The following is a 12,528-nucleotide window of genomic DNA, read 5'->3' as shown; positions in this document are numbered from 1 at the left end:
ATACTCTTTGGAATCAGACAGTCCTGGGTTTAAGCATTGTAACTTATATAAGCCTCAGTTTCTAGTGTGTAAAAATGGGGATAACAAGAGCTACTTCCTGGGAATGTTTTGAGCATCACATGAAAATTGGAAAATGGCCAAGCAATGTATGTACAATTGTAAAAGAGCGTTATATTTTAAAACACAAATAAAATGAATTTTAAATATATGTTGCTACAAGGCAAACACAGAAGAGTTTATAAATTAAATAATCAGCTGGCTAAATGGTTCTGAAACCTAAGATCAGCAGACCATGGGCTCAGATGAAGTTCAGTAACAGTTTGGATCCATCATCAGTCCCTGAAGGATCTGAATAGAGGACCTATAACAACTCCACTGACCCGTAAGGAGTCAAGCAGAGAGCAATTCTTAGGCTTTTTTTTCCTGGAAGCAGAAACAGAGTGGAAACTAAAGTTCCCAGCAGACTTCTTAGAGAGAGCAAACTACATTCTTCTGCCAATTAGTCATCCTTTGTATTCTAGGCAGATCAGGATTTTGCTATCTGTTTCCAAATCTCTCTTGGTTGGAGGAATTGCATCCTCCTTGTCTTTTGATTAAGGAAACAGTTTGCATTTCATTCTATATTGATCAGTCATTTAAAAAAGTAAATGTTAATTTTTTGAAATGTGTAAACACAGTGAAACTTCACCTGACTTGACACCCTTAAAGTCTGTGGGATTATTAAAAAGGGATACCATCAGCCTATCCTTCTCTGCACCCTAGAATTCTGGGGGAACATCATCCCTAGCCCAGAAGTATCCCCCTAAACTCTTATGATGTTGCCATTGACTCATGAGACGATTAGAACTTACATCTCTTGTGACTCACTTTGCTTGTCATCAGACAACACATTTATAACCTACACACTTTAAAAAAAATTGTAGGTGTAGATGGATATAATGCTTTTATTTGTTTATTTTTATATAGTGCTGAAAATCAAACCTAGCACCTCACCCAGGCTAGGCAAGCACTCTGCCACTGAGCTACAGCCCCAACCCCTGATCTACATACTTTTTAAAGATACCATGAAAGTTTTAAGTACATGGAGGTTCTCTATAAAAGAATTCAAATTAGAAGTAAATTATTTTAATAATTGTGAGTGTTAAATAGAAGACCTATTTTTGTTGTAAATGAAAAATGAGGAGCAGGGGTGGTAGGTACAGAATCAGAGGCCTCTGGGCTTGGAAAGCATTGGGTAGGACCCAAGAGGCTCTGTCCTCTAGACTGTTGGTTTCTTCCTTCTGCTATGCTGCTGTTTCATTCAGATTCCAAGTCCATTCTGCTAAGGGGCTAGTTCCCTCCATGTGTGTGGGAAGATCACCATCAGCCTGGGTACTGTTAAGCAAGCACATGTGCATGTTTAAATCCTGCTTCTACACTTCCTTTTTCCTTACTATTGACTTGTGTGTATAATAAGGTCTTTTCCCAGAAATGTGTGTATGTTAACAGTCAAGGTGGTGGACGAAGTAAAGACAAGCTAGTTAAACTTTTGCTTGTGAAGACCAATGCTATGAGAGGACTGTAAGCAGAGTCAAACAAAGTCATGAACAACATGAATAGGAAGAAAGTGGATTATGCACAAAATCCCCAAATCCTAAACTGAGAAGTCTAGAACCAATAAGTGCAATTATAAGCTGGGTAGTAGAACCAGGGAAATAGTTATTCCAGAATATGCAAGAAATGTAGTAAGAAACAGGATAGGAAAGAACATGTAATGAATATCTGCATGGACCTCCGCTTTTTAAAAGGGAAAGAAGGAGAGAGCAGTCATTATTGTTATTTACATTTAGTGCCACTGTCTAAGACAGATGACCTGGCTGGATAGAGCAGGCATGCCTCTGAACCTGAGTGGCAGTTCTGACATCCTTTTGGCCTTAGTTCTAGAACTGAAAGATTTTTGAAATGAAGTCACACCCAGTGTGACAGAGTGAGTCATAACATCATGATAAATGCCACCCCTTTCCCTGAACAGTAAATACTCAGAAAAAAAAAAAAACAGCTGTCAATCAAAGCTGTTTATACTTGCTGCTAGAGTCACTGATGATTACCTTTAACTAAAATCATGATATGGTTTGAAATTGTTAGAAGAATCGTTGCTCCAAAAGGCTCTGCCTCTTCGCTGCTGGGGTGAACCTTGTTGTGCCAGTTCTCTGCAACATGATAAGCCAAACCTGACAAGGCAGCTCAGGCTGTCCCTAAGGCAGCTGAGACTGTCCCTCAGCCATCTGGCAACAGTTTTGCCATGAGCTCAGCTCACTGGGAAAGCCCAGAGGTGGAAGAGATTCACTGTGGTTGTTGGCAATAGTGATGTGGCCATTTCCTGTTCTGCGCGTCTTAACTGGAAGTTGAAAGCATGACTCATGGAAGCCCCCTCCCCCACTGCTCACATCATAGCCTCTACGAAAGACAGAAGCCAGAGGCTGACCAAGGGCTTTTTCCTGACTTGCACCCACAAAGGTGCAAAGTGAAGAGTGAACAGTGTATCTGGTCACCTAATAAGTTGTTTAAAGAAACAGAGGCTTTGCAGGCTTCTGAGTAAATAGGCTCCCTAATTTAAAATATATAAATATTTTTAAAGCAAAGGCTAGAAGGGGAATTGGAAAGGCAAGAGGAGCGTGAGCCAGGCACTGTGCTAGGAGCTGTAAAAACCTGATTTCAGCTCCATTCCTCAGTACCTCGAGAGGAGATTGTTAGCCCTGATTTCATCAGCAGTGATGGAGAGACTCAGAGATGCTGAGTTCCCCAATGGCTGTACTACTCATAAATAGTGGAACTGACACTTGAATCAGCAGTTTATTAATCTGACATTGTCCTTGGCTACCTAACTTATCTGATTATTTACTTAATTTACCTAGCAAGCAGTTAATTTCTCATATCCTAAAATCCCTCTTTCGCAAAATGGGGACAAAGAACAAATAATTAGCAATTTCATGGGTAGATGAGCTGGAGTTGAGTAAATGAGGAACTTGTAGAGCCACCTGGCATGATGCCCAACACACAGCAGACTCAGGGAGTTTTAGTTTCTCACTCAATCCTATGTTTATAGATAGAGTGTCCTGTGTAAAAGATGAAAAGAAGCTGAAGGAAAGTTAGATTTGGGCCTTAAATGGAATTCTAATATGCAGGCCTTTTTGCCAAATGAGAACAGATTAGGGGCCATATTTAGTTCCTTGTCTTGTCACTACCTTTAGTCCCAAAAGTTTCATTTAAGCTTTCTGATTCTCAACAAGAGACCTGTGTGAACTATGAACACATTTGGGTGCTCTCCTTCTGATACTTGACAGGAAATTGAGGGACCCCACCAAATTCTTAAGGCACCCCCAACTAAGCTCTCCAGAGAGCTTCCAGAAGGAAGAATCTAAAGGTTTCCCGCACCCCCCCCCCACCCCCAATGCTGAGAGCCTTAAAACAGATCCCCAGACTCTACCACAAAGATTCTGGTTAGGGAGGTCTTGGGTAGGATCCAGGAATCTGAATTTTCCATCTGCACATTTAGTGACAAGAGTGACCAGGATACAATGACCACACTTTTGAAACACTGTGCTAGATCCACAATCATAGGCCATGGGGACTTGGACAAAGGAGGACTCAAAAAATTGGATTTAGATCTCTCTAGCTAATATCGAATTCAAAGTTTAGAGGAGAAAAGTGGCAATTACACTTTGCTCACCAAAGAAACTGAATCAGAAAAAAGAATGACATTAATACCTATACAAAAATCAACATGACTAAAACATTTGATGGATCCAGTTTTGGCAGTTTATTCAGCTCAATTTAATATTGTTTGCAGCAATTTGATGCATTATATGAAAATCATTCTGTCATTGGGCTTAACCTTGAAAACATGGAAATTTCATGGGAGAAACACATATTCAGTACTTTGTAATATAAAATAGAATGACTTACAGTCAACAAAATACAATGTGTTTGAGGGCAGAAAAGGAGCAGTTCATAATAAGGATATTGGGAATGGTTTTCCAAGGAGTGGCACCAACTGTAAAGAATAAATACCACTTTTACAACTGTAAAGAATAAATACCACTTTTAAAGGTAAGTTAGACAGAGAAGGGCGTTCCATGATGGGAAGGATATAAAGTCTCCAAAGTCCGAGGGGTATGGTCTATTCTGGGAATGGTTCAAGAATGCAGAGAAGGTCAGCCAGAGAAAAGATTTTGAAGACTTTGGTAGAGGATTGTTGATGGAAGGAGGAAGGTGCTAACAGGCAGACAGGCTGACACCTGGCAGCAGTTGTCATAGCTCAGGTGAAACTTCAGTGGTGGCAGCAGCAAAAAGGGAAATGGACAGAAATCAAACCCATTGACCCAGTGTTCTTCCCATGCCTAGAACACACTAGACTCATAGAGAAAGTTTGGTACACATAGGAGTAGATCAAGGCAGAGAAGACAAGGGGAGAATTTAATAGGGAGGGAAAGAAAGATATTGATGATACCTCTGAGGTTTCCATCTTGAATTCCTCATAGGATAAAGTTTTTGGCCCAGATGAAATACTCAGGAGAGGCAGTAGGAATTAGGACTGATAAAGTTTGAGTCCATCATTTCAGAGATCTGTGATAGCAACCTACACTCTCGATTTCTCTCAGTGAGTCTAATGCTGCCTGGTGGTTGCAGCCCTCCCCGCACCATTAATTCTAGGCCAGTCAATCCATTGACCTTGCAGCTATATGTAGAAACTATTTGTGAACCAGCTTAGGGACCACGTTTACTCAGCTATAGCTTGACCTAATAAAGCCCTTTACGGATTCGTAATTTTATTAATCAGTTAAAACGATTTACAGGTATAAAATTAAGTTGCATTAAAATTTGTGTATTGAGGTTACAGTCACATGAAATCAGCCCCCCTGAAAGAATTCAGGACATATGGACAATATTTTTTCAGTGTTCTTGGCATGCTTATTTCCTTTCCTTTTATTTTCTTGGTTTGGGAATGGGAAAAAGGCATTCTATGACATATTTCTCAATTTTTGATACTTTAAACATAATTAGACCTTCAAAATAATGTTAAAAAGCATTTGCAGTTTCCCCTGTAAACAAAATACTACCAATAGTGTAAAGTATTAGTCCCGCTAATTTATCCATAAGAAAACTGAACTAATTAAATGATATTAGCTGGGAAATTTGAGGTCTTATGTATAAGAGAGAATCATAACAGGCAAAGTGTACACTTAAGTTCCATTCCTTATCTTTCTCTAATCATTTCCCATGTCCACAGAACCTCAGGACCACTTGCGCTTGTTCCTCAAGCCTGCCCTTTTCCTCCAAAGGGCTTTAGTCTATGCAATGTCCCAAAGCCTTCCCACCCATGGCCCTCCCTACTCAATCAAAGCTCCTCCCACTGCAGCTATCAGGGCTGTTTCTACAAAATTCTTTCAGGCTCAAAATTAACCTATTTTCTGGTATGTTTGTTTTTAACTTTAAAAGCATGTACTTTTTCAAAATATAGGGGAGATGGAACAATTAGCTTATTTACATTTGTTGAGATTATGAGAATCAACGTTTAGGGTGCTGCTGCAGAACCCGTATATTGGTTGGTGGCACTTGGACACTGGAGAGAGGCTGAGATGGAGCTGGGGTTGAAGGCCTAGAGCAGTTCCCAGCCTGCCTCCTCCATTGCCACCCTTTTTTCTTGAGGACAAAATGACTATAAAGGGAGAGGGGCTGTGCCACCTGTCTGTCTTCTGGAGGGGTAGTTTGAGTTGGTTCCTCTTAAGGACTAGTTAGCTAAAGAATGTAGCCCCCTTTATGTAACTCCGTGACAACTCTTAGGATAATTGAAGGGAACCAGGACTCGATTTCACAAGAAATTATTAGGCTCTATTTTAAAAGAGTATCGTTTTATACTTCCAAGAGGCTCATAGGAATTGCTAGCAAAGAAATAAAGTAGCTACTGGTGGTTGGCCTGTGGTCAATTTCTTTGGTGTATTTGATAAGCAAGCTTTTACTTGAATATAGCCTCTTCCCCCTATTACAACTTAAATTTTCCCCAAAAGCAGGTCAGCTACAATTCAACTTTCATCTCAAAATCAGAAACAACAGCGCCTATCTTGGTTTTTTATATTATAAGCAGAGGTATGCTTCATAGCCAAATCACACATCTCCTTCATTTTATACACAAGAAAATGCCAGAGAGATTGAGTAACTTGGCTAGCTCTTCATGGTTAAAAATTTGGGTCCATGGTTTACACAGGAAGGTAGTTATTGCCTAGTACTTACTGAAAGTCAAGCAGAACCTCATTTAATCCTTAAAATGTAGGTATTAGTCAACCACCACTACCATTTATTGAGCCATTAGTGCTAAGCATTTTAGAATGTAATCTGTAACTGCCTTATCAACCCTCTGATGTGAACATAATTATCCTTATTTTACAGATGAGAGAACTAAGGTACCAAGGTATTTTTATTTTTAAATAGAGAGTAGCCAGAAATTTCCATCTAGGGCTACTTCTCATATCCAAACTTGTGTTCTTTTTACTTATAAGAGATTTTTTAATTATAAGTCATAATGGTGAATGTAAATACAGTTTGGTAGATTAATTAATTAATTATAAATTAATCAATTAATTAATTAATAAGAAGCAGAATGAAAATGAATAGCATAATTTTAAAATATATGTATTACATCAGTTACAATATAACTGAAAAAGTTTTCCATATCTGTGGCATGTGTGCTGCCTGTGGGCTGTGGTCAGACTTTGGAAGCCACTACACTACAACACAACTAATCTGAGACTTAACAAAAATGGATGTACAGGGCAGCTACCTCACAGCAGGCTCTTATTAAAGTGGTTCCAGATTACTGAGGACCTTTCCACGGTACCCATGTTATAGTCCATCAGACTTGATTGGCAGAGGAGTCTCCCTTTGCTCCACCCGGACTGTCTGACATGTGGTAACAACATGGAGTGATACTGTTGAGTCTAGGCCAAGGCATTTCTGTAAGTCCAAGAGGATGTCTCAAGTGTACAAATCTCATAAATTGGAGATGTGTCATCATTCAGTGTACAAGGTGAGGAAGTCAAGACTATGCCTTGAGTCACTGTTACAAAGTGTTCATCACTAGGTTATTATGAAACAAAAGACTCTACAATCCACCCCACAAACAATAGATCATTGGAGTGGGAAAGAGCACAGTTCACTGTATAATTAGAAGCAAGTTTTACAGTGAGAGAAAGGTTTGTCAATAGCATTGGTTACTCCTCTGAAAGCCCTGTATTACATGGTCGGCATGCAAAGATGAATAAGACTGGAGTTCAAAGTCCAGTGGGTAATTCAGACACAGGAACGTCATAGATGTGGATCTAGAAAGGAATATAGTATAACTTTAACTGCCATATTAACTGGTTAAATTTTTATAAAAAGTATGAAGAAAGAGCTTGGATAGTATGGTGAAAACTTTGGTTTTTTTTTTTTTTTTTTTTTTTTTTTTAATCCTGGGACTAGTGTTTACTTCCCTACATTGACTTATAAAAAAATATTTTCTAGTCCCTGGTCAGATGTATATAACAACGAACTAAAATTTAGACTCTTAAAAGAATGGCATCTTATTGGAATATAAGGTTAACATTTTATTTTAGAGATAAATTGACTAAATCAATATATCTGATATCTGTTTGCTTTCTGGATTTGATACCAGATTGGAAAAGATTATCTACAAAAAATATTAATGACCCACAACTTTCTTTAGTCCAATGGACCTTTTTTTATTTGTTCTTTTCCAATATACATGTCAGTAGAGTGTATTTTGACATGTTATACATACATGGAATATAATTTATTCTAATTAGGATCCCATTCTTGTGGTTATCCATGATGGGGAGTTTCACTGGTGGTGTATTCATATATGAACATGGGAAAGTTCGATCAGATTCATTGTACTGTCTTTCCTATTCCCATCCCCCTACTGAACATTTTAAAATCCCTGCTCTGGGTGGCATGACAGATAATAAAACTGCCTCGCCTTAACTTCCTTCTATTAGCCCAGGTGCACTGTCAACAATTGGCTGAATAGCCTGTCACTCTCCCCTATTTTACAAGGACACATCCAACATATTCCACCTATTCTTGGGGGAAAGCTCATCTTTTAACTTTCAGTTATCATTTGCAAGGAATCTTTTTTATTTCCATTAAATTGGCCTCCACGATACTTTTGTAAGAGGGCCTTTTCTACATCTATATTCCCTTATAAATAACTCACTGGAACAGAACTGTAACCTGATCTATATAGCTGAAACAATATTTACATAGTATCAGACTAAAATATTTACTGAAGGGAATAAAGAAAGTTTAGTATGTCCATACAGTGAAGACTACTTAGCAATAAAACATGGCTATTGATATTGGCAGCACCAGAGATACATCACCAAAACACTTGCCAGTAAGAGAAGCTGGACTCAAAGGCTAGGTGCTCCTGGATGCCATTCACACAGTGATCTGGAAAAGGAAAATCCAGAGGATAGAAGTCTGAGCAGTGGTTGCCAGGGACTGGAAGCAGAGGGAAGAGACTGGCTACAGAGGAACATAAGGGGACCTGGGATTGTGGAGGGTTCACAGCTGGATACACAATTAATTGTCAAAACAATAAATTATACATATTAAAAAGTTAATTTTATGGTATATAACTTAAACCCCAATAACCTAATATTAAAGTAAAAAAAAAAATTTAATTGAAATAAAATGCTTTTCCAGATCTGAGGACATGTATCATCTAATTTTTGTTCACTCACTATTAAAAATTTTGGCCTTGAGTAAATTTTCTGTTCTGACTCTTAGGGACTTACTTTGGCCATAAACCAATAGGAAAATAAAGAATTACTTCACATAAATCTTAAAATCTAAAATATCTAAATCTTGGATATTTTGTTATAGAATAACAACATTCTTTTATCTAATTTTTTTTCTTTTGTGGTGTTGGAAATCAAATCTGGTTCCTGGTACATGGGAGGCAAACAGTCTACCAGTGAGCCACATTCCCAACCCCAAAAAATATTTCTTAGCAATAAAAATCATTAAGAAGTTCCATAGCATTGTTACTTGGTTTTTAATTTTTAGAGGTAGGTCTTAGGTCTACCTGCCCACCCATACATACATACACACAAAATGTTAGGTTTTCATCAATATTCATTTTCATTAGTCTCTTAGACTATCTTAGTTTGTGTAATATACTTGTCTGAATGGTCCCAATGACAAATGTTGAGAAAATTTTGAAATTAAAAAAGTAATTCAATGAGAAACCTAAGTATGATGAATACAACTTCAAAGACTTAGATCTTCACTTATTAAAAAAATGTCTTATGAAGATGGGCTTTTAAAATTCACCTCCTTATTGATTTTAAAACACCCAGGAAATATATCACTATATTCTAAGTAAGTACTTAGTACTTTTCAAGCAAACATGAATCTATACTAATAGTGTCTTCTCAGGAATTACATAAGCCTGGCTCTTTTTCATAATAACACTGGGCATTTCTCAAAAAGAGGCAGGACTCAGTTTACTCTAAAGAAAATATAGTTTTAGCCAGGTACAGTGGCACCTGCCTTTAGTCCCAACTACTAGGAAGCCTGAAATGAAGGATCACTGGCACTCAGGAGTCCAAGACTATCCTGGGTAACACAGTGAGACTCTTGTCAGAGAGAAAGAGAGAGAGAGAGAGAGGGAGGGAGAGAGGGAGAAAGGAAGGAAGAAGAAGAAAGAGAAAACAGTTTTAACAATGAAGTGGATTTATATAATATTGATAGTAAACAGAGTATCATAAAATTATTAATAAGGAACAAGTAAATAATTAGCCAGTATCATGCACTATAAAAAGCATTTACACATGCTCTCACTTAATTCTTCCCATGACTCCCTAGGGCAGATGGTGTATGGGGTCCATGTTCTAGGTGAGGAAATGGAGGCCCCAAGGCCAAGTGAGCTTGCCCAGGATCTCACAGCTGGCAAGTGGGGTAGTGGGGCCTCCAACCATCAGCTGGTTTAGGAGCGTACACTGGTGATCATTCCGCCATGCCACCTAAAGATCCCACTGCCCAAGAGGATGGTGGGACAACGTGACTTCCGACCACCAGTCCATGGAGGCCCACAATGGCTTACCTCATCTTTGCCTCTAGCTCTTTCTGGCCTTGAGCCGGCATACCTCCATACCTGGATTTCTTATCAAAAGCAAAGACAAAAACAAGGAGATATTGAGTGAAGTGATCCTTTTCCTGTTCCTTCTAGCTCAAACTCTGAATTGTTTTTAGGGCACGGAAGAGTGCAGTGTGACTAGCCCTTTGCGAGTAAAGAAAAAGGACACCTGCTTTTGAGTATGAGTTTCTGACCTTCCTAAAGGCAGCCTGAAGGGTGAACTGTAACAGATCTGAGTGGCTGAGGAAAACCCAAAAAAGATAAAGAACTGAAAGAGAACCTGCTCATGCTGCTCATCTAGAAAAGCCAAAGCCGAATCAAACACAGAAATTGGGGGGAAGAAAAATATAGAGTAAAAGTCTCCTGAAACTAGATCTCACCAAAATTTCTTTCACTTCAGAATGAAGAAATATTTACAAGGAGTCATGATGACGGGAACCCTGAGTTGGAGCACCTTGACAGAGAAGACCTTTCCCCTCGAAAGTAAGTCAGCAGATCTGGGGGCCGGCTTCTCTTATAGATCTATGGGGGTGGGAACCCTCTGTTTTAAATCTCATCCCTTATCTTTCCCAGAGAAACTCACAGCATTTACTATGTACTTGAGAACAAAAATCATGCATCTCATAAAAGCAACAAGAGAATTGAAAACATCTTACAAACGAAACTTCCAAGGGTACACTGTTTCAAAAATGGAGTATTAAGTGAATATGACATGTAAACTAATGTTGATATTGACTGAATTATTGACTTTAACCCTTTTAAAAGCTCTTCATTCTCAAAGGACACAATTTATACAAATCCAATGCTATTTTTTGGTCTTCAAGAAGGTGTTTGCACACATGTGAAAGCAGCTTAGCCTAAATTAGGGAGGTAAAAACCAGAAGCATAAGGGGAATTTATTAAAAAAATAAAAAATAAAAACCTTCCTACTCAGAATCCCCATCATAACCCCTGTTCTGGCAGTAGTCACATCTTTCTACCCATGTCATTTGACTCATGAGCTGCTTCTGTCCCTGGGGTCTATCGTAGTGATTGGCTTGACAGGCCTATAAAAAATGCCTATGAAATGAATGAGCAAATATCTTTAAGAACTTGCCCCTTGACTAAAGCCATTTATTATTTTCATTCATTCACTTTAAGATATACTCAAAGAAACAGATGTGGGTTTATTTATTAAATATATCCTTGAGTTACAGTGAATGGCCCAATTCAGCATTTCTGAAAGTGTTTAGTAGAGTGGTCTCTGAAAAGCACCATTTGACAGTGATGTGTTCTGTTGTTTTCCATTTGTGAGTTTATCTTTTGGGGCTTTTCTATTACCAAAACCCATACCTTCTTTATAATTCTAAAAGTCTAAATGTGTTCTATAAGTTAGTTGATTACTGTATTATTTTACAGTAGATCACTAAATCATACTACTATTGACAAAGGAAAAATTTACAGCATGTAACTAATGAAACAAAAATGTTCTTGCAAAAAACTTTGAAAAAGTGAAAACTTAATCCATCAATAAATCAGGAGACAGGAGAATCTATGAGATTAGCTTTTGTTCTACCATCCTAAATACCTTAAGATCACCAGTCTTTGGTATAACAGTTTAATGTGTATTTCTTATTTATCCCTAATTTTGGACTTGAGTTTTGATATATAACTAATATGAATTTGTTGGCACTACAGTTGATATTACAGTAGCTTGACGTAGAGAAGCATTTAGACATTTTTGGATAAAGTATAAACTTTTAATTAGTATAGTAAAATTTTATACCGGATAGTGCCCATTAAAAGTTCTGAATAATTAATCTCTTCACAGTTTGATGGCTTGTAGAATAACATTGCCTTATTTTATTTGGAGAAAGGTGATTTTTGAACACTATGTGCTAGGATATGCTGAGTTCCCACCTTCAGAACTTATATTACAGCTAGGAGAAAACATATGGAACAATTAGTAGATAATATAATAATATATGTGATGAAGTATAAATTTGAGGAGGGTAGGAGATGTTTGAAGAAGTGAAGGTGGGGTTGGATTTCCAAGATCTCAACCAATGCAGAAGAAATGGTGTTCCTGGCAAAAAAAAAAAAAAAAAAAAAAAAAAAAAAAAAAAAAGCCAACATAGACAGGGCACAATGACATTTATGATGCATAAAGGTGGCAGTGGGAAAAATTAAGCCCCAGAGGATGAAGGAAAGGAAGGTCACAGAGGGCCTCAAAAACCAGATAGAAGAATTTGCATAAGATGCTGGAGGCAGTATGGAGGCTTACAAAGGAATACTATGAGGCTAGCTGTGATGAAACCTTGTCCTGCTGCAGAATGAAGAACCTACTGGGTCAGGCAAACATGGACCATTCC

The 12,528-nt window shown here is 38.0% G+C and overlaps 1 protein-coding gene across 2 annotated transcripts in view; it reads left to right on the top strand.

The window, feature by feature from the left end:
• The window catches only part of Mcf2l2 (MCF.2 cell line derived transforming sequence-like 2), a 245,956-nt gene that overhangs the window by 147,671 nt on the left and 85,757 nt on the right, over positions 1-12,528 (top strand). For both annotated transcript variants that reach the window (XM_046466888.2, XM_058586213.1), the window contains one exon: positions 10,578-10,660. In XM_046466888.2, coding sequence (XP_046322844.1) covers positions 10,578-10,660 — 83 coding nt within the window. The remainder of the gene's footprint in view (positions 1-10,577; positions 10,661-12,528) is intronic.

Source organism: Marmota monax, unplaced genomic scaffold, assembly GCF_021218885.2.
Source record: "Marmota monax isolate L192 unplaced genomic scaffold, Marmota_monax_Labrador192_F-V1.1 WCK01_AAM20220418_F8-fsc00074, whole genome shotgun sequence".
Classification (NCBI taxonomy): domain Eukaryota; kingdom Metazoa; phylum Chordata; class Mammalia; order Rodentia; family Sciuridae; genus Marmota; species Marmota monax.
Note: the sequence above shows the minus strand (reverse complement) of the source record. Positions and strands in the feature narration are given on the sequence as shown.